Genomic DNA, 23450 nt, shown 5'->3' on the forward strand with positions numbered 1-23450 from the left:
TTAATAGAGATAAATGATGATTCTGAATGAGGCCTACAGAACTATAGTATTTGCAATGTTTTCGATTTTAAACATCTTTTTTAAAAGGCGCTCAAGGTGCTTTGCTGCTGCTGCTGCTGCTAAGTCACTTCAGTCGTGTCCGACTCTGTGCGACCCCATAGACGGCAGCCCACCAGGCTCCCCTGTCCCTGGGATTCTCCAGGCAAGAACACTGGAGTGGGTTGCCATTTCCTTCTCCAATGCATGAAACTGAAAAGTGAAAGTGAAGTCGCTCAGTCGAGTCCGACTCTTGGCGACTCCATGGACTGCAGCCTACCAGGCTCCTCCATCCATGGGATTTTCCAGGCAAGAGTACTGGAGTGGGGTGCCATTGCCTTCTCCGCGAGGTGCTTTAGGTGTATTTTAACATTTATCTTCATAACATCACTGACCTAGGGGGATAGTATTTCTCCTCACCGATTTCATATTTTGCTTCACTGTCTTTCAAAACACTCTGGCTGAGACAGCTGTGTTGTACAGGAGACACTGCATGGGGTTTAGACGGCTGATAGTATAATGCAATGAAAATGCCGACCCCTCCTTTAGTAAGTGTTTGGCCTTGAGCTCGTGACTTAGTCTCTTTGAGTTTTGGTTTCCTCATCTTAAAACAGAGATAATATCTGCCTCGCTTTGTGTTTCTATGCATAAAATGATGTATGCAAATGCTGAGATAGTGTATGAGGGCTTCCACATTTGAGATAAGACATGCAAGCTATAGGTAAAATGTGAGCCCACATCACCAGCAGCAGCATGGTCATTACTGAATTTTCTTGTTGTGAGACCTGGTGAGGTAGGCAGTGGAAGTCCCACCTTTATTTCATAAATGAGATTTCATAAAGGAAAGCTGAGATGGTTTAGGTATCACCTAGTACCATACTGAAGGACCAGAGAGGGAAGGTATACTAGGGTGAGGACCAGGACCCAAAACCCTGAATCATGTAGTCCACTATATTAAATTCTGTTTCCATATAAGTTGCACATATATTCCAGCCAAGTAATTTTTAAAAATCTGATTTATTTCTTAACACCCCAGTGGCCTGAATATAATCTGGAAGTAACAGATTCTCACTGCCAGAGAGAGTGGAGTATAGCTTCAGTTGAGCCTGAATCCAGAGTTGACCAACCAGGAGCCAACTCAGCACATTCCAGCTCTAAAACCATGGACAGGTGGCTTACCTATGTGGGTCTCAGTTTTTTCTCCTGTTAAAAATAATAAACACGGAAAGCTGGACAGATTTATCATTCCCCCAGGTCTAAAATTCAGTGGCTAAGTCTTAGCAACCTCAGACTTAGCCTTCCTTTGTAGGTTCTCCTGAAGCCCAGCACACCCTCTTGTTCCTTCCAGCATCTGCCCTGCTCCCTTTGGCGATCTCTCTTCACTCCTCGTATCTGTTACTTTCTGATTCAGGGAAACATACACTGAACAGTACTGTTGCATCTCACATTTCACACAGACCTGTACACTACACTGACAGTAACAGACAGAAGCACACAAAAGCCCTACCCAAGGGAGGAGACATACATCACGCACAGAATGGAAATGTAGACCCGCCCTTTAATTCTCGAGTCTCTCTTGTAAATCTGAAGAATGAACATTAATGCCATGGCCACCTCTGTGTTGTAGTCCTGCCTCAGACTTTTCACCCCCGCTGCCCTCTTTCACACACACTCATGCACCTGCCTAAGACTGGATGCATTTAACTGCCTTCCAATGGGAGCTCCAGACCCAGGGTGGTGGTCTAGCTTAGAGAGTACCTGGTCATCGTGTCTTTCCCTCTGTTACCCTGAATGAATATAAAGCCAGAAAAATGCTCCCAAACCAAACCACCCGAGCATTCTGAGCTTCCTCCACTCCCCCTGGCTTTCCTTCCTCCTTGTTGACACCAAGACCAACTCAGGACCCCATGAGCTCTCTCCGGTTTGAGCTTCTGTCAATCTGTGGAGGTGACATGAAGCAACGCTTCAGGAAAGAGAAACGAGCCCAACGGCAGCGTCATACACCAGAACATAGTAAGTAGGTACTTACATAGTAAATACCTACTCTAATCATGCAATAAATATCTGTAGAATGAATTAATGATGAGTCTCAATAGAGAAAAGGGATCAAGGGTCTATGTAATAAGAAATGATCTCCCACCCAAGGAGCAACTGCAGCTCAACCGCCTGTCAATTACTAGCTGGGACTCTCATCTGAAGTCTCCCCAAAAGAAAGTTTACATCGTCAAAGAGCAAAGAAGAGACCTCCAAAAGCTCCACGTTTTGCCTTCTGCCCATCTCCTCCCTGAATCCAAATTCCATATCCTAACTATCTTTTCCATCTGGAGGGAAATGCAATTAAGACAGAGAACTAATGTTCTGACAAAAGGAGAAGCTGCAAGCAGCAGCTGTGTTCCCCCAAAGTGGAGCTAGAAACGAACAAGGAGCCGGTGAGGAGGTGGAGGTCTTTCAGACGAGCAGCCCAACTCCACTGGGAGAGAGAACTTGAGAATCAGTCTAGCTTAGGGCTAGCGGAGGCACCCGAGATCTCATCTGCTTCTACTGCCTCAGTTCCTTTGAGTAGCTCCTAGCCCCTATCACGTTGCCTCACTTGGCCTCAGTTTCCCCATCTCTGAACCAACAAGCTCCAATGACTCCTCCCTGTACCCAGCCCTTTCCTGCTCCCCACCCCCCACTTGCTTCACCCACTTAGAGTGAAGAGAATGAGTAAAAGACAGGTCTGTAAAAGCTCACCAGGCTCACTGGCACGGAGACGCTATATAAATCCCAAGTGCTATCATTCTAGTACCACAGAGATTTAAATTGGGCTGGGGGCCCCGAGACTGCGTTATCAACACCTCCCCCACATTCTCAGCACTGGGGAGACGGTGCTGGGGAAGGAAATCTGTGCTTTCCTCGATCTTTAACTGCTCGGGAAACGCGTGTATTAGGGCGGCCTCCTTACAGAAACCCTCTAAAAATACCTATCGATGTATATTTAGCTCCAGATAGCGTCCTCCTACCAACAGGCTCCAGGCTGAACCACTCTGCTTGTGCCACGGTGAGAAGCTGGGCACCTCCAATGGCAGCTCCCAGCTCTTATGTGGCATCTCCTAGGGCTCTTCTCCTCCCCCTTCCCTTTTCCCTTCTTTCTTCTTCCCTCTGCACGGTGAGGCACCTCCTCCCAAACTGCAGCTCAGGGTATGGCAATGGTTCCCCCCTCTCTTTTCCATTTCCTTTACTCAAAGTGAATTCCAGGATGAAAAAAGACCTGCACGGCGTCGAGCACAGGGTTAGAACCAATCACTGCTCTAACCGGTCCCTGCTCCAAGCCTTCAGTGGGTCCCTCTGCCTCTGGCTCCACTACGAGCTCCTACCAGCTGGCCTGAACTGGCCCCTGCTGCCCTCTCTGGGAGCGTTGCTCACTGTTCCCCTGGCCACCTCCCTGGAAGCACCCTGTGTGCTCTCTCTCAGCTTCAAGGATTTGAATTCTTGAAGGATTTGAATTCGCAAAATTCTCCTACCCAGAAAAGCTCTTCCACTTCCTTGTCTAAGTCCTATCAGCCTGCCCTGACACCCCAATTTCAATGCTCCTTCCTTCAGGAAGTCTTCCCCAGTACCCAGAGCTAGACGGGGTACCCTTCCTCTGGACCATGACACATGGTCCCCTGCTGGGGACACTCAGCCCTGCACCACCCACATGCAGCACACTGCCTGGCCCATTGTGGGTCCTCAACAATATCTCCTGAAGGACTTGAAGGAAGACAGAGGGGTGGGGACAGGTGGTCACCTGGGCCCTGGAATGATGGTCTTGGTGGAGGAAGGAGGCTCAGACACATCTGCCCACTCTTCAGAGTTAGTACTCACGTTTCTGCAGCTAACAGAATAGCCAAGAGAGGTCATCTCCCACAGAAAAGCTAGAAAAACTGATCATAAAGCATGTTCTGAGCAATAAAGATATAGACACAAATGTAATTTTTGCAATATAGGTCAATAGATGGCAGCTTTCATTACATGGCAAATGCTGGGTGAGCCAATAGTGCCCTTCTCTCCATATCCCTCCATCGGCCAATACACCTCTAGGAAGTTGGGTTGTCAATATTCAGCTCTGACGCCACCCCTTGCACTTATCACCCAGGAAGCAATCCCAAAAGGTAACCCTGAGAGTCCAGTAAAAGGCCAAACAACAGGAAGTTCAATATCTCTTACTCACCTAGAGACTCAGTTCCCAGTCTTCATTTCTCTAATGGAGTGATCAGGATTCGGGCAGCTAGGCTGGGTCATAGCTACCTGAGAGAGCTGCAGGTAAGGCTTGGCTTGGACCGACCAAGGGAAGGACTGGGAATAGGCGACCCCTCCATACTGACAGTCTCAGGGTGCCCCCAGCACTCTCTTTCACATCCAACCGGTGACAAGAGAATCTGGCATGGACCAAGTGATTCCATTCTACTAGCATTTATTAAGTGTCTACTCTAACCACGCACAGACATGAACAGGGTTCAAAGACACAATCCTGGCCCTCACTTTCCTATTCCTACCCATGGGTTAGGAGTGCCTCTGAGTTCTCATCCTCCCCTATCATCACCCATCTATTCTAGGGGCTGTGACCTGTTTTTAAGGCTAATCTGTAATAATGACTTCAAATAATTTAGAATTATCCAGGAGACCTAACAAATATTTAGAAATAGCATCTCTTGAATTGTTACCAATATAAGAGAGATCCAAAGTTATGTAAGGTAATAATTTGTTAAGAAAGTGAAAGTGAAGTAAAAGTATTATTCGCTCAGTCATGTCCAACTCTTTGCAATGTCGTGGACTATAAGCCCACCAGGCTCTTCTGTCCATGGAATTCTAGGGAAGAATTCTAGAGGGGGTAGCCATTCCCTTCTCCAAAGGATCTCCCTGACCCAGGGATTAAAGCAGGGTCTCCTCCATTACAGGCAGATTCTTTACCATCTAAGCCACCATAATTTGTTAAAAGAATGGCAAATTCACTGTCTTTTAGAAGAAATGAGAATACATTAACCTTGGTATTTCTCAGTCCCAGAATTTGAGTGTTCAACAACATATAGTTTGTTAAATAAATGGGTAGATGGATGGATGAACAAGCCAACTTATGAAACAAGGTGGAACTTCTGGTTCAGTTTTTACAGATGAAACCATGAGAGTTAAGTAACGTGCCTTCTTAACCACTGAGCAGGGAGTTGGCTGTATTCCAAGCCCATGGATAGAAGTCTTAGGATGGACACAGGGGGCTCTAGTCCTCTTCAAGTCACATGTGAAGCTTCAGCTCTAGCTCCGGGACATCTGCCTGATTATACTGAGCCCATCCCACATGGCTTCAAGGGGACCGAAGAAACACCCAAGCACAGAGCTGCAGAGCCTGTGAGGTGGTGAGGTCACTGACAGCATAAGGAAATGACTGTTGACAAAGGAACTTGGAGCCAGAAAATGTGGGCTCAAGTCCGGCTCCAGCACCTCCTAGCACCCTCTCTGAACCTTGGTTGCTTCATCTATAAAATGGGGATAACAAGATCCCATTTGGGGGATTATGAGGAGTCTATGAATAATGTACATAAATTACCTCTGAACCATGAATTGCCTCAGCTTACAGACCTAAGAATTCTGAAAGTTAGCAGGTCTGGGGTTCAGGCAAAAGACAGTGGCCCAGGCCCCCCAAACCCCTGTCTCTGAAAAAGGACATTGATGGTAGGTCCTTGGTTGAGCCAGCTGTCTGGCACCTCAGCTCCCTCCCTACCTCCCATCACACACTGAGAGCTGAGAAGCCAGACAGCCTCAGCCCGAGGCGATGTCCTATTCCAGCAGTGTCATTCCTCCTCCGCACGGGAGGCAGATGCAGGTGATACCTGGGGCTGAGATGAGAAGTCAGAGTGGCCAGCGTGGGCTGCTCATGGGACAGGTGTCAGGAAGCCTGGAGAAGGGGTTGCACCAGTAGGGGCGACACACCAGCCCTGGGTCAAAGGACATGTTCCAACTCTGGATCTGCTGTCAAGCTGCTGGCAGTCCTGGGCTGAGCACTTACCCGCTCTGACTACTGGATGACTCCGATCTCAAATCTGATCTACCTGCTTCTCTGGGCTGGTATGACAACATACTCACTGTAGCTAAGACCCCAAGAGTTGTAGGTGCCCTGTGGTTTTACTCACCACCAAAAGAGACGAATGCTGTCAATTAAACTATATCATGCCATTATTGTAAGACGCAGGCTGTATATTTTAGACATGCACCTGCAGGAGAAAAATGCATTTTAGAAGCAATGTGACATGGTAGATGAAAGCACTGTCTGAACAGAAGACAAAATTTGATTATCCATTCCCATGGGATAGAATCACAACTCTGAGCTTGGATCTCAAGAGTGCCATGCCCCTTCCCTGGAAAGAAAGAAAGAGTAGTTTCAGGAAGAACAGGGGCAAAGTCCTATTGGTTCGGATGGCCGGCAGTGGCCTTTCAGCAAAGTCTGAGGAGCTGCTAACAATGGTAGATACCGGGGCTGGTGGGAGAGAAAGCAGAGAGGACAAGTGGCTTGGCCAAGGGCTCAGCACCCATGCCCACTCGTGTGCACCCCACACAAGGGGACACAGAGGGCCTTACTGGTTACACTGATGAAGGATTCTGTTGACCTCTACAAATCTGCCCCTTCAATCATGTGGCAACCCTCATTTGAAGGCCAAGCTTATGGCTCCCACTAGCTTCTCTTGTCTTTCAATGCCAATTTCTACATCTTCCCTCACACATCCTACTTCCTAGGCCCCACCCCAGCAAGCAGAGTCTCTTCTAAAAGAACTTCAACCTGTCACAATGCCTCTTAAAATGTGACACCCAAAAGATGTACACTGGAGCATCTTTAATAATTATTCATAACAGCCAAACCCAGAAAGCAACCTAGGTCTCAGATAAGTACAAAAATGGATACAGAAGCTGAGTACATCTACTTCATAAACTGCTGATCAGTCTTTACTGCTTTTTACCAAAATATGGAGTAACATGTACTATGCCCATAATATACTGAGAAAAGGCAGCAAAATTACAAGCATTGAAAAGAGAGCTTGCTAAGCATCAAAAAGGCCGGAAGAAAATACCACAAAATAATCAGGAATTTTTCTTAGTGACTTTTTTTCTTTTTTTCCGTATTTTCCAAATTTTCCTTATTAAACATAGAATAGTTTGAAATGAAAATAAATGGACTAGACAAGAAATTTCAAATGGCCTCTGACACATATAAGACTTGGTGAGACTAAGAATTCACATAATTTTAACATTTAACCCACACATTACAGTAGTCTTCTTTTAAACAGATCATATTTCTAAAATGACTCAGATTCATTTAAGGCCTTTTACTGTATAGATCTTCCATGACTTATGATGAGGTTACACCCCAATAAACTCAACATAAGCTGAAAACACATTTAATACACCTAACCTAATGAACAATGGAAACAGTGAGAGACTTTTATTTACTTGAGCTCCAAAATCACTGCAGATGGTGACTGCAGCATGAAATTAAAAGACGCTTACTCCTTGGAAGAAAAGCTATAACCAACCTAGATAGCATATTATAAAGCAGAGACATTACTTTGCCAAGAAAGGTCCCTAATGAACATCAGAGCTGAGCCTAGTTACCTTGTATCTTCTTAGAACACTTGGATTAGACTACACTTAGGTAAAATCATGCAACACAAAGCTAATTTTTTAAATAAGTGTTGAATATCTCATGTAATTTATTGAATACTATACTGAAAGTAAAAAACACAACAATAACCCTCATGATCTCAGGGCTGACTGGGAGCTGTATCTGCCACTGCCCAGCATCATAAGACAGTACCATTCTGCCTACGGAAAACATCAAAATTCAAAGTGCAGTTGCTACTGGAGGAATATTGCTTTTGCATCATCAGAAACTCAAAAAAACTGTAAGGTAAACCATAAGTTGGGGACTGTTTATATAGTATATATTATTTTAGGGACATTTAAATAATCCCCAAGCTATTAATATTAGCAAAAGTCAAAAGATAACAACTGTTGGTGAGGATGTGGAGAAAAAAGAATTCTTGTGCATTGTTGGTGGAAATGTAAATTGGCCCAGTCACTGTAGAAAATAGTACGGAAATTCCTCAGAAGAATTAAAAATAGAGCTACCATATAATCCAGTAATTTCACTTCTGGGTATTGTGTCCAGAGAAAATGAAATAGAGACATTTCATGTTCAAAGAAAATGAAATCATTACCTCAGACAGATGTCTAAGGACCCCTGTGCACTGCAGTATTATTCACAATAGCCAGATACGGACACAACCTACATTTCCATCAGTGAATGAGTGGATAAAGAAACTGTGATCCAGATATACATGCACACACACACACACACGTAAGAACATTATTCAGTCTTTAAAAAGGAATTCCTGCCATTTGTAACAGCATGGATGAACCTAAAGGGCACTATGCAAAGTAAAGACAAATGCTGCACAATCTCAGTTATATTGACTATACTAATTTTTTAGAAGTGGAAGTCATAGTAACAATGGAAGGAAAGGTGGTTATGAGGGACTGGGGGTAGGGGAAAGGAGAAGATATTGATCAAAGGGTAAAAACTTTCAGCTACAGATGTATACATTCTGCAGACCTAGTATTCATCATGGTAAATAATAATACCTATATTATTATATTATTACTATATGATCATATAGTAAATAATAATGTATAACATACTTGAAGTTTGCTAAAAGTGTAGTTTTCAAGTGTTCTAACCATCATAAATAAAATTACGTGAGGTGATGGATATGTTAATCAGTTTGATTGCAGTAATCATTTTACAATGTATCAAATCATCACATTGTATACCTTAAATATAGACAATTTTCATTTGTCAATCACAGTTTAATTAAATGGGGATAAAACCCACAAGACATCACCCAGGTGTACTACAGTCTACACTGTGTACTTCTGAAACACTACGCAGAAGCTGTATCTTTACACACTAAATCACACTTTAAATGCAGTAGTAGCATTTTCTTTTAGAAAAATAACCACAAGATCCTTTTGTAAGACAACAGATGTTTTTAAACATAAAGAGTCATCTCTACTACTTATCTGTTCCCTATACTAAGGGGCTCAATGCTCGATAGTTTCTATTTATACATTCTAGTCTATTACACCTTCAACTTTTCCCCTTTCACTTAATCATAGTTGACATGAAGATTAAACGTATGACAATTGTGTCTGTTGCACAAGACAATGAAAAGATGCAAGTGTTTCTAAACTCTCATTCTTGTCAGATTTTACCTGCCCAAGTCCTCTGAAAAAAAAGAAAAAGGTCTTCTTTGCTCCCCTCTGTCTTTGGTCAATAGTAATGGTAGCTCATCTCTCCCCACTCCTCACTTTTCCACCCAGCTCTTAACTTGTCCTCACAGGTTTCAACTTCTGGGCAGCGGGTAAAGGAATTTCCATGCTACACTTTTTGCAGCCACGCCCACAAAGGACCCACAGACTGCCCCCTCGCCTGCAGGTACCAAGAGCAGCCTGATACAGAGACACACGAGAAGCCACAAAAGCCTGAGGAGGCATGCTCACCAACACCAGTCCCAAGACCCATCACATATGCTGACAACAGCACCGGACCGGCCCAGTAGAGGCACACTATATTCATTTTCAAAAGCAGAATTACCAAATATTTAAATAAAAGTGCTGCCATCACATATACCACCTTAACACAACGTAATGTTACCATGTCAATTTCCAAAGGGATGTGTTATCAGTTTCACATGATTCAGTTTTCCAGCTTCTCATATTATAAACATGCATAAATCTATAAATAAATAAATCTGTAAATCATTTTTTTTTAAATCCTCTTTTGTCAAGACACGAGTCCCAACTATCATTTCAGAGAATATACTTAAAAGAGTCTTTCCCAACCTCCTAAAGAAAACTGCACCCGATAGCATCCTTTGGCCCATTACGGGGGTTTTCCCTCATGCCAGGGCAAGCTGCTTGCTTTAGTGAAAAGACTCATTTGGAAACATGTGTTCAGCACTAGCAGAGCATAGAATGGGAAACCAGAAGCAGCAGCAGCCAGACCTTGGGTCCACAGCCTCTGTCTAATGCCATGTGCGTCTCCAGAACACTTGCACTCCCCTGCAGCTGGCTCAGCCATGGCTCAGAACCATGGGAATCTTATCCTTGAACTTCTTCCTCCTCCTCTCCTCCACAGAATTGTCTCCCCCCGCCCCCGCCACTCCCAGGTTCTTCGCACCAGCCACTTCATGACCCCACAGGCACCTCCAAGTGCAAAGAAGAGACGGGAAGAGGACTCACCCACTGAGGACCACGATGAAGTCCATGACATTCCAACCATTGCGGAGGTATGATCCCTTATGGAAGATGAACCCCAGGGCCACGATTTTGATCCCAGCTTCAAAGCAAAAGATCCCAATGAAATAGGGTTCTGTCTTCTCCTGCGGGATGAAGAACAGAGGTGTTGGTAAGAGGAGGACTGTTTCAACCAAGGCACTCCCTGCCTAGCTACCCCTCTGCTCTGACTTTTCCTGTCTCCTACAGGACACCAGGCTGCCTGTGCTGAGCCAGGCCCATGTACAGCCGGGAAGTGAGGGTGCTGCAGGACTCACAGAGTGCACAAGAGCAAGGGAAGCCAGCTGCAGAAGTGGGTGGATGTGGGGCTCACACCCAGGACCAGCTGTCTTCCCAAGGCAAATACTGATGGTGCTGGCTTTGCCTTGAAGGGGCTGGCATTCCCACAGATGGTCATCACTTATACTGGAAGCTTAAGAGTCCTTTCTCATCCATGGGTAATCAGACTGGAACCACTTACCCATTTGTTTGGATTTTAAGCATTTTCTTTGTTCTCTTTGGGAGGGGTACTTTAGACACATGGATAATTTCTTTACAGAGAATATGGACAAACATTTAGGAAGTTCAGAACCATGAAGGCACACAGGCTTTGAGCATCCTTCATGCTCTCTCCTTTACTCTCCCTTTTTCCTCTCATTCTCAAAGTCCCCCAGGAAGAAGAGAGAAGAAAGCGGACCCTGGGCCTTTCCTTTCTTCTTGCCTGGCTGCCATGTGCTGTAGACACAGAACTTCCTGGGAGCAGAAATTTAAAAGGTCAGTCCTCTTTATGAATCCCAGTGGGACTTGTCACCAACCTGTTCCTCAGCAAAGAACAAATTCACAGAAGTGTAGAGTAGGAAAAGAGAGAAGGGGGCCAGGTGATGAAGCAAAGGAGAAGGAAACCAGGGAAGAAGAGGAACAGGGGGAAAGAAAGATGAGAAGGAGAGAGGCACCTACCAGTCTGCGGGACATTGGGGTCTTGTCATCCTCAGGAAGATGTTGCTCCAGGGCCAAGACGATGCAATTGGCAATGATGGTGGCCAAGATCATGTACTCAAACGGCGTGGGAAAGGAGGAGTTAAGAAACAGAATCACCAAAGAGAGAAGGACAGCCTCCAAGATGGCTATGTACATCCATACACAAACTTCATCAACCCACATCATGCCTGTGCAGTCAGCATGATTGACAGGAGCAGACCGGAAGGCAGAACAGTGGCTGGTCCTTAGCACACGGAACTAGAACCGTTTCTGATCAGACTCTGAAGACAAAGCATGTTCTCAAGGAAAGGAAGAATGCAGTCAGTAAATAATGTATTAGACATATGGTAGACATTCCAGATTCTTAGTGATTTCACTGACATATCTGGGAATTAACCAGGACCGAAAAAGGAAGTGGGACAAAGAGAGGAAGAAACAATGATGCTGTTGCAGGCTTGATGTTCTTTATCTTCAAACCACTGATGCTCCAGCAAGGATCCAGCTGCGGCTGTTTGTGGCTGTCTCTGGCAATCACATCTGGAGTGCCCTTCTCTTGAAGCTCTGCTCAACTGAATAGAAGAAGGGCCCTTAGAAAAGGAGCCATTCTCTCCATGAGCTCCCTTTTATGTTAATATCCAGTTCAGGATAATATTTAATGGGTCCAGGAGAAACTAGCTTTGTCCCATTTTATTTTCTCCTAAGCGTCTACATCTAAAGGAAGCAGAGATACATATCATGAGCTTGCATCCAGGGCACCGAAGTCGGGGCCTCTAGGAATTAAACTACAAATGAGAGGATAATGAATTCAGGCTTTGTTTTCTGTTGCATTTTTCTGAAGAGAGGTGAGTGGGCTCCCTGCGACTTTTAGAAAAACAGGACTGTGATTCCAGTGCCAGCATCCTGGCTCCCGCAGAAAGGTTGTGCTGTAAAACCAGGAGGAGGCGGGAGTGGGGAACTTCTAGAAAAAAGGAGAGGGAATCACCAGCTCCAGAGTCATTCTGCACATGGGATTTCATTCTATAACTACTATTGCGACAAACAGGAGTGAGCTGCTGCCGCTAGTCTTGCTGAACAACCTGTGATCTGGCAGCATCTGGAATCCAGGCGGGAGCAACAGGTAGTAAGTGCAGTGAAGTGGAGGGAGAGGAAGGGATCTTGTCTCCCTCCTACCCCCATTCAGGCTGGCTGTGCAGGACATAGGGCCCAGAGCCCTCCCTAGGTGGCACAGGAGGAGGACAAACCATAAACACATCCCCCGATGCTTCGTCATCCCCACCAGGTTATATGTGGCTGTGAACATCCATGGTCAAAGGGCACTCACACATCCCTGACAGATGGAGGAGAGGGGGGTCCGTGCAGGATGCAACTCGCCCGCCAGTTGCTCTGGTCCTGATGCTAGAATGGTAGGTTGCAGGGGGTGAGATGGCCAGCTTGCATCCGAGCAGAACTTTTCATTTTCATTTAGCAGCACCTCCTCCCTGCCCCCATCCATCCCTGAGTCACAGCCCCAGCAGCTGGCTGTCTTCCTTTCCCACACACCCAACACTCGCCCAGGACTCATACCCTCAGGACAGTTCTGCCAGCTTCTGCTGTCCTGCAGGGCAAAGCAGCCAGATCTGAAAACGAGATGGGGCTCAGAGAACCTCAGCACCAGCCTCCTGCCTCCACACCCCACTGTGCTCACTGAAACCCACTCAGTCAGAGGAGAGAGCCTCACCGCACCACAAAGAAAGCCCCCCAGCCATCTCGCCATCCCTTCTGCTTCGGTCTCTCTGGGTACCAAGCTAGGCCCCTGAGAGCCAAACACTCTAGCAAACACACCTCAGAGATGCTCATCTCACTTAACGTGCCTACGTTCTTGTGACGAGTTCCCCCACACAGCTAGTCCACAGACAAACTGAATTCCCATAGTTTTATCTTTGCTTCTGCACTGTAATTTCACCCCAGAGTGCCCCAGACGTGAATTCATCCTGAGGTCGGGGCGCTCTACAAGGCCTAAAGGAACATCCCTCTCAAGGATGCATGTATTTGACATTTTCAAAATTTTAAGCCAAAGGATCACTGCTCTGAGTGGGCCCTTAGACATAAGACTGCAGGCAGAGGGTTTGGGTTGGGAGGATGTGGAAACAGGGTCTTCTCAGAACCTATGAATTACCAAACTCTCACTTTTAGATTCTAGCTGCCTAGGCCTTGGGTGGTGCCATTTATTGAGCCCTCGTGAATTCTCAGCCATCCAGATACCTGACCAGTCACAGGAAATCTGACTTGTCAGCCTCTCTCCTGCTGTAAGCATCCTGTATGGTGATGGCCACACCTTGCTGAGGAGGCTAGCCCTGTGTCTACCACAAGGCTGATCTGTCTGCACCTGGACATTCTGGGCTAGGTGAGCTTACTGGTCTGAACAGAGAGTTCTGTGCTTAGGTTATCTGACTGGGACGCAGAGGTATGAAGTGGGTGTGAGGATGGGTGGCAGAGGGGGTCCAGAAGCCCAAGTGGACTAGGTGGAAGAGAAAAGGGGGCCAGGGAAATCTTAGGAGAGAAGACCAGGAAAGAACACCCAACCCTACCCAGGCCCCAGCCACTCCCCCTTGTAGCTCTTCCCTTCAACCTCCCATCTGCTTCTCTTTCTGAAGAAAGTACAAAGAACGGGCCCTTACATGTCAGTGCTTTTGCTTCCTCCTGCAATGGCCTTTCTCCTCTCTTCTTGGTCATATATCAAGATCAAGGTGAAATATCACCTGGCCTGTAAAGGTTTCTCCCTGTGCCCCCCAGCTCTCCGCAGGGTGCAATTTCATCATCACATTGATCTCCCCAAGAAACTCTACCTGGAAAGCAGGGCCGGGGTTTGTTCACGTCTCCACCGGCGGGGCTCAGCAGAGCTCCAGACACAGAGAAGAAATTCACTCAGTGTTAAGCGCAGGCTGAGTGAAAGGGAGGACTCCCCGCCTGTGAGCTGCAGCTCCGCTGAGGAGCCATCATAATGACCAGGCTGTAGTCACTCCCGCTGGCTTGGACCCCCACCTGGGAGCTGACTCAGGGGCACTGCTCCCAGTCTTCCCAAGACAGAACTTCAGGCCCTTAGCAACGGCTCTGATGTACCTCCCAGGGAAAGAGCCTGGGCTGCAAGGAAGGGCCTGCAGGGCACAAGGATGCACCTCACGGGACAGACAAAGACGTGCTCAGAAAGGTCAAAGGCAACTCTGCGTCGCCAAGGCCTCAAAGAGCAACACCCATCATGAAACAGAACAGGCTTGCCTGTCCTTTACCATCTCCCAGAGATTGCTCAAACTCTTGTCCCTTGAATCGATGATGCCATCCAACCACCTTATTCTCTGTCATTCCCTTCTCCTCCTCCCTTCAATCTTTCCCAGCATCAGAGTATTTTTCAACGAGTCGGCTCTTCACATCAGGTGGCCAAAGTATTGAAGATTCAGCATCAGTCCTTCCAATGAGTATTCAGGGTTGATTTCCTTTCAGATTGACTGGTTTGATCTCCTTGCTGTCAAAGTGACTTTCAAGAGTTTTCTCCAGGACCTCAGTTTGAAAGCATCAATTCTTCTGCGCTCTCTATGGTCCAACTCTCACATCCGTACATGACTACTGGAAAAATCACAGCTTTGACTATACAGACCCTTGTCAGCCAAGTGATGTACACATATCAACTCTTCAAAAAAAGAAACCAGCATGCATAGAAGATCCCTTTAATGAAAAAAAGATTTTATCAGAGCAAAGGAAAAAAATCTGTCTTGTTAGAAGGATAATGAGTTTTCTTGGGGTAGTAGGATTTCTTCTTTGCTCCTTAATGCAGTGTGTTATAATGAGCATGTATTCATATACAGCTGTGAAATCAATTAAAGCTAGATTTATTCTGAAACAAACAAGTAAACAAATCAACATAAAAACCTATACCAACCTGAGGGTCATGGAAATTATTAGATCAAGATTTCTGAGAGGATCAAACGCAGAAGAACAAAGAGACTGGACCAAATGAGGAAATGGCCATGGAAGTTCTTTGAAACCTGCAAAGCTGCCTCCTCTGCATCTGTCTCACTGTCTGCTTGCTAGGGGCCTCATTTTATAAACTTTCTTGGCAAGCTCCCCGAACACCCTTTACTCCTTTCTCCCTCTGAGCCCGTTAATGAGGACCTGTGTCACTCCAACTCTCCCTTCCCCGTCTCACAGCTTCAAGACAATCATTAGGGAAATGATAAAAATAGGTTTCCTTATTGATTTATCTCTGTTACCCAATGCTCCTTCCTTCAAATGGTTGACTTGTTTCCTTAGCAACACAGCTAATTCAAGCAGCACGACTTGGCCTGCACACCTGCTATTTGTTCATCTCCTTTCCTGAAGCCCAGAGAGCTGGGGCAGGGGACAGGGAGGGCTGCCCTCCCGGCGAGCCACTGGCTACCATGGTAGTACTGGCTCTGCCTGTCCACAGAGCCCTGGTGGCCGGGCCTGGGCACTGCCTTCCCTCTGCCCACCCTGCAGGGACTGATGTGAAGGTACAGGACTGAGCAGGACTTGGGGCCCATGCAGCAAACCTGGGTGCCCCCTGGGAAACAAGCATCTCTGTACCACCTGGGTGCTGATCCTAGGTCCCTTCTACTCTCAGCAGCTTCATCTCAGAGCCGTGAGGCTGGGACTCCGAGGAGATTGAATGAGCTCAGAGGGGCCGAGGACCCACCAGAGGCACGGCAGGCAGATGGAATGCTGTGCTCCCATTCCTGCTGTGCTCCCATTCCACCCCCAGGACTGGTGGAGCACGCGCTGTTGTCGGGGGCAGCCTGTGGGTGCCTAGGCCGTTCCTGTAAACTCCTGGGGGAGTCCAGAATAGCAGAGTCTCAGGATAGCAGGCCTCAGGACCCATCTTCATCCCTCACCCCAGGACCAAAGCACGCTCCCTATGGGCAAGTCTGTCTCCTTTCCTCCTGTCCACCCTTGACTCCTGTTTGGGGATGCCCAATTCTAAGAGGTGGAAGGAAGTCAGAAGACAGCCTGGGCATCATTATGCACAATCTTCTACTCACAGCTGCACAGACACATTCTAACAAGTGGAATGTTGACTCAAAGACAGTCTTGGGGCAGGGGGTGCTGCCAAGTCTGTGATTTCTTCAACACCAAAGGGATAGTTTAAAAATGAATGATAGTGAAATCTAGCTATCCAAGACCTTCGGGCTGCCTTTTTAATATGAGAAGAATCAGAATTTCCCTCGTGACCTGGAATGCGATGGAGAATATGTAGTTTGGCAATGGAAACCAGAGCCACGGTTTTCCACAAGTCACCCCAACATGGTACTCAAGTCAGGGAAAACCACCACCACCCATTCCTCCAGAGCCAAAGAAGGACAACGTGAGGATCAAAGTCTAAGATGACACGTGAATATGCACACACTATTATGTATAAAATAGATGATCAACAAAGGCTTACTGTATATATAGCATAGCAGTCTGCTCAATACTCTGTAATGAATGACCTATAATGGAAAAGAATCTGAAAAAGAACAGCTACATGTATATGCATAACTGAATCATTTTGTTGTACACCTGAAATGAACACAACATTGTACATCAACCATACTCCAATATAAAATAAATATTTTTAAAAAGAAACCTTTGAAACCGCAAGGTGCTACACACATGCGCAGTCATTTTTATTCTCCTACTAAATCCATCTTTAAGCATTAGCTGTGGCTTGAAGCTTTGGGGGAAGCATCTGTGAGTGGTCACAGCCGCCGGGAGTGGGCTGGCTGGCTGCAGCCAGGGGCTGACATTGAAGAGACCCACAGCAATAAAGGATTGAAAAGAAAATTATGGTAATGAGTCTCCGGGAAGAGAGCAAAGACATTTGGCCCAGAACCTCCTGGGAATATGGAAAGCACATCCAAACAGCAGTCCCCAGAGGAGGATTTATGAAGCTGATGGCTCTGATGCAATCTTTCCCAGTGATTAGAAGGGACATTCATCACACCCAAGGCCAGGGCTAAGAATGGGAGGGGTTGAACCATCATAGAGGTCCGGCTCTGGCTCCTACAGACCCTGATGGAAATGCAGTGAGATAATGCTGGTGAGATCATATCCCCTGCCTGGGCCATGGAGAACGATACATCTGCCCTAGAGGGACCAGAAGTAGGGCAGAGACGGGACCTCATGCCTAAACCCCAGACATGGACAGGGCCACCACCATCGTCTCCACGGACACTGTCTGCACCCCTCCCAGAGGCCAGTATGCTCACAGGAAAAGTCATCTCCCAGCCTTTCCACACATGCCGTGTGTACAGTTCTTCAATGCCTCCCAGACTGAAAAGAAAATCCAAACCAGCCCTGGTAGGCCTGGGGCCAGCTCTCCTTCCTGGAAAGATGTTTCACCTTCTCTCCAGATAATGAGATGAAATAGGAGTGACTATGAGATAAAAAGATGATGAGCCAAGAGGGCTTTCTAACACTCTCAGCAAGCCTTCGCAGCTCTGCCTGACCCAGGTTCAGAGGTTAGAGGTCAGGTTCAGAGGTAAGTCATGGTCCAAGGGAGCCTAGGCCCAGAGGCTAACATGCTCCTGGATAGGCTCCTCCTGGACTTCTTTGAACCTGCTTCTGTGGCTGACCCAGCAGGACAGAGTATCCAAAGAAGTCTCATTCAGAAAAGGAAATAAAGAGAGACATTGCATTCATTGGGGTTCTCAGGGGTTACTGATAAATTTTTCAATTTCCTGAAAGACAACGTTAAGCATCTGAATTTATCAATGTATGAACCACTCTCATGTCTGGGGCAGGTCACACCCTCAACTCCACCCCCAACTCTTTTCTCAGTCCTTATTTTTAGGTTCCCAGTCTCTGTCCCAATGGGGTGGACGACACACAGCCACTGAAGGGCAGGAGGGCTAAACCCCAGCATTTGCTCTTGTGATAGAACAACCAGTACACAATTCTGACTGCAATTCTGGAAATCCATCCTGGATCTGTCCTGCCTTTCCCATCCCCATTACAGCAGAAACACACTGCTAACAAGCAGGAAAATGAGGTGCAAGGCTCTGCATACTTCGCGTTGTCCCATTTCATTATCTCATCGCTTCCTTATTGGAATTTTTCTCACCACCCAACGCGCATTAAAAAAAAAAAAAAAAAAAACAGATTGAAAAACCAAACTCCTTTCTCTTTTTTTAAAACAAAACAAAACAAAAATGTGTCATGTGACTTCCAGCCTTAACATCAGTTTTTTAACTTTGGTTTCCATGGTGGTGGGATGCAACCTACCATCACCATGACAACAGCTGCCTCTGTTCAAATTCACCATCTGACAGGCAGTCCTGAACACACCTCTCTCCCTCTCTCTGTCAAGAAGATGGAAATGCCATTACACCTACTCCTAAAGACTGAAATCCTAATGAATGAAAGACAAAGGAAGCAATGTTGAAAATAGAGCAAAGAGGCAGAGAACCTCCCCAAAAGGCTTTCTGTTTGCCCATACGGCCCTCTGCTCTCTTAGGGAGGTCAATGGACTCAGTTACTCAAAACAAAAGATCCCCAGCACTAACCCTGCGATGTTGGCTGTGTAGCTGCATTGAACTTTTCATTGCTTTTAGACCAATCAACTCCCATCTCACTCCCATGTCCCTGCCCTCTATATAAAAAGACTGAAAGGAAGTTCACATCATTGCCAACATGGTTAACCAGTGCTCAGTCTCAGCTGAGCCCCAGTTCCAAAAGGATGGGAAGTGGTGATTCTGCGAAACTCAGCCAGCACCGGCTTCCCTCTCTCTCCTCTCACTAACAGACAGCTGGATAAGCCTTGACAAATTCCCTTTCTGTGTGTCACGCTGAATCCTGGACTCAAAATGCTGTCATTCGACACAGAGTTTTGGTGATCAGGAGACAAATGATTGAATGCTACAGAAAAGGGAAGAAAGAAAGGGGAAATATTAAAAGCCTCTGGAAGGAAAACAAAACAGTGGTGGGAAAATTACCTGTTTCAGAAGCCAGAATCTGTGTTTTGATGACACTCTGATGAATTCAAGCCCATCAAGCCTTTCTGGCAGCAACGTGTGTTTTAGGCAAAGAATGTGGGCTGCCATCAGCAACCACACCCAAGACTGTAGCCTACTCCACATCCCCACTGACTCTGTGGGGCTCAGATGGTACTCCGAATGCAGAAAGAAAAGGAAAAGCCTTCTGTGAAAGAGTCCACAGATCATCTCTGGCAGAAGTTTTTGTTTTCCTCAAAAAACCCTGCTATTGCACCCCAACATTCAAAGACACCTATGAGCCTCCAAACCACATGAGACAATGTTGACAGCACTAAGGATTCTCAGCTTATAAAAAGAAGACTGGAGAGAGACATCATAGCTCTTAGCAAATATCTGAAGGGCTAGCTTGTCAGAGGGGACGCTGAAACTGTCTAAGTTCTTCCGAAGGGCAAGGCTGAGACCACTGGATGGAGCGGCCACCCAAAGGCAAATCTGGGGCAATTTAGAGAAGTTCCACAAGCAAATGGACTATATTGTTAAGTAGTAAACTAAGTGTTGCAAGAATAAATGTTTAAAAACCACCCTCCCTAAAAGAGAGAAAAGCCCTGGTGCATAGCAAGTGTCAATTTCTGGAGTGTAAACCTGTCTCCATGGCAAACTCAAGCTACCAACTTGACACCCATACACATGGAGTTGGGAAGAGATACACACAATTGAAACCCACAAGCTGTGACTAGCCAGTTCCACACATCACTCACTGCAAGCACCATGTCCCTAGGAAACCATCAAGGATACTAGAGATGCCTAAATTTGACAGCAGTTGAGCTGGACAACCCTCCGACACACACGGAGTTAACAAACAGGAAGGAAGAATGTCAATGAATCTTCAGTCACTTGCTCAAGGGCCTCCTGGGTCAGCAAGACACTCTGCCCCTTAGACTTGAGATGCTCCCCTAGCAGACCTGCCTTCTGGAAGTCTGAAGCTTCACCCTTAGCACAGAAGGCTAGGGACCTGTGCAGCCAGACGTGTGCAAGAAGCAGCCACAAGTGAACCGTCTGCCAACACCATGAAAAAGAAGAATCAATCACCCCATTCTCTCAGGCTGAATTCTGGGAGGCCCCTCCACTATATCACTGTGGCTATAAGACAACTGAGAGGAAGCAACCAAGACACATGATTAAAAGCATATTTCAAAGAAACATTATCAGGTAAAGGCTCTCCTCTTCTTCTAGATCATCAGTGGATCTCAGCCTGTCTACACAGCAGAATCACCTGGGAGGCTGTTAAAAATTAAAGATGCACGGATTCCATCTTTAGAAATTCTAATTTAATTCATTTCAGCTACTGTCTGGGCATCAGAATATCCAGAAAGACTCAGGCTGATTTTCACGTGCATTCAGGGAGAAGAACACTGCCTTCCATGGTGAAGGCAGTGACAGCCAAAGGTGCCCTCAAGTCACGAGAGATAACAAATGAGGAAACTAGAATCCCAGGGGCACCTCGGTAAGAAATGAGAAGTGCCTTAGAGTTCCGTTAGCTAATCCAGCACACTCATTTTATAGACGTAGAAACTGAAATCACAGAAGGAATAAGATTTTTCCAGAGCCAGGACTAGAAACCTCTTTGGATTCCTGAAAAGCTTAGGAACCTATTATCAGAGCAATCAAATCAAACTCCCTTGGCTTCCTGGCTTGAATGGAGGCTTCTAAAAGAAAGGGATCTTTTTATTGAGTTTACTTCTCCATCCCTACTTGACTGTTCTCAAGAGCGTCTCTCTTAAGGTTAGGGTCTGGATGGTTTACTCTCTCAGGACCACTGAAGAGTCCAGAAAACACTGTGAGATAAGTACATGCTGGAGCATCCAATCTCCCATCTACTGAGACGTGATCCTTGCGCTGGGTAGAAGCTCAGTGCCTGTTAACTACTACCCCTTCATAACATTCTCAAGCAACATTTTGGGAGAAGGAAATATTAGCCATTGTTCTGAACCACTGCCTCCCATTCTCATAATCCATTCTCATGGATTGCCTCCCAGTCCCATTCACAGATTCAACTGGATCCGTGCTGGTTAGCTTCTCCTGAATTTTCTTCTCTGGTCCATTCCTCCTTTTTCTTAAGTCCTTTCTTATTAATCATGACCCCTGCCTTCAATGCCCAACCTAGAAAAACACTAAAAATATGTACCTGCTAACTAAAAACGGGAGGAAAACATCCCAGAAAGAGGATGAAGGGACAGAAGGATGATGAGTACACAAAGACTGAAGAAAGCACAGGGGAAATGTGATCAACGAAGTCCTGAACCGAGAGTCAGGAGCACTGGATTCCAGCCCAGCCTCAGTCATTTACTGAGAGACCAGCGGCGGTCACTTACCCTCTCTGACCCTCGGCTTTGATGCGCATTTCTCTAGGTCCCTGTAAGTCTAATATCCTATTAGTCTGTGGTGCTAATAGGTAACATGATGGTAAGGGAAGTGAGACAGAGAGGAGGAGCCTCCATTATTACAATGGAGAGAAGCCACCTTTGGAGAAGCTACTGACATCCAACAATAACAACCAAAGCAGAGTCCTGGCACACCCAGGCATGCCTCTCAAGTGTCTACAGTGGAAATATTTCTAAACTTTCAATAACAGAAGCTCCATGACAATTGGCTAGAAATACCTCCCTGAGACAGTTAAAGAAAAGTCAGAATCCTCAAAATGGGGGCCTGGGGGTGAACTTAAGGCTGCTTTTATAAACCTACCGGAACCCTTTCCTATACTCTCTACTGAGATAGTAAAGTCGTTCCTGCACCCGCTCTGTCCCCACAACCCCCATTTTCCTCAACTAGCCACAAAGCCAGAAGCATTCAGTAAAAGATGAAACTCCAGAAAAAAAGTCATAAAAGTTGCTTCCTCCCACTATCACTCACACTATGGGTGCCCTGGAAAAGGGAAGGCTGAGAATAGACTTTTTGAGAGCTGGAAAACAGAAAATGGACTTTCTATGCTAATATTAAAAAGAAAAGGAGAATTGGCACTTCCAAATCAAAAGTCCCTGCAGAGTGATGAAGAGAGCCTGACAATGGAGCTTTTGGTGAAGAAAGGAGACAAAAATAGCAAAGAGCCCCAATTCCAAATGATGCTCACATTCCAATGACACAGAGCAAATTGTCACAGACCCATTTCGTGGTGCTGGGGAAGAGATCTTTGCTCTTTTCCCATCTACTGATTCCTTACCCCTCCATTGGTTTAGCCTCATACCCAGCAGGTGCTACTGATGCAGGCAAGCAATTCAGGGTCATCCTAAAAGGATGCTGTTAGAGAAGAGTACTTGCTACTCTTCTGGTCTGATCCGAGGCAGTGTAGTACAGTGGAAAGAGAAGAGTCAATGGAGTTGGCCAGACACGTCTTCCTGTGACCCTGGGCTAATCATCTGTCAGAAGAGACAATAATATCTATTTCCCTCAGGACTGGGTAAAGTGATGGATGTCTCTAATGCACACTGTAGAGTGCTGGCCACCCAGTAAGTATTAAAGGTTAGTTTCCTCTGAGGGGTTTCCCCAGTGGCTCAGCAGTAAAGAATCCACCTGCAATGCAGGAGATGTGGGTTCAATCCCTGGGTTGGGAAGATCCCTTGGAGAAGGAAATGGCAACCCACTCTAGTATTCTTGCCTGGAAAATTCCATGGACAGAGGAGCTTGGTGGGTACGGTTTACGGGGTCGCAAAGAGTCAGACATGATTTAGCAACTAAAATGATACAATACTTTCCTCTCAACATTGCCAGGGATGTAAACTGAGGCACGGAAAACTCTCCAGGCCCAGATCATGGTCCCCACATAGTGCTAGTAAATGATACAAAAATAAGTACATGAAAATAAAAAGCAATGAAGGTTAAGAGAAGAGAAAGAGATGATACAACTTTACAGCTGTTCTGAAGCCAGTGTCCTTCACAGTGGAAGTGTGGAGAGCTGTCAGACCATTCTCATTTCCTAGAATCTATTCCTTCGCTTTGCTCCTCTGAGCCTGCCTACTGATATTTGTGACATAAGTGAGCTCAGTCTTTCTGAGCCTATACATTCAGGGGTGGGAATTTGTTGTTTACTCTCTAATCATCACCAGGGAAAGAGGTTATCCAGAGAAGACAGAACAACTT

General features: G+C 46.1%; 1 protein-coding gene across 4 annotated transcripts in view; it reads right to left on the minus strand.

Annotated features, from left to right (window-relative positions):
* Positions 1-23450, minus strand: part of CACNA1E (calcium voltage-gated channel subunit alpha1 E) — a 675786-nt gene that overhangs the window by 299373 nt on the left and 352963 nt on the right. For 3 of the 4 annotated variants that reach the window (XM_086343500.1, XM_086343501.1, XM_086343503.1), the window contains 2 exons: positions 11335-11440; positions 10345-10484 (listed from right to left, as the gene is read on the minus strand). In XM_086343500.1, the coding sequence (XP_086199626.1) occupies positions 10345-10484; positions 11335-11440 (246 nt within the window). Of the gene's footprint in view, positions 1-10344; positions 10485-11334; positions 12023-23450 lie in introns of those variants that run through there. The other variant, XM_086343504.1, reaches the window with a different exon arrangement.

Source organism: Bos grunniens, chromosome 16, assembly GCF_055505025.1.
Source record: "Bos grunniens cultivar Pamir isolate PY7600 chromosome 16, Bosgru_T2T1.0, whole genome shotgun sequence".
Classification (NCBI taxonomy): Eukaryota; Metazoa; Chordata; class Mammalia; order Artiodactyla; family Bovidae; genus Bos; species Bos grunniens.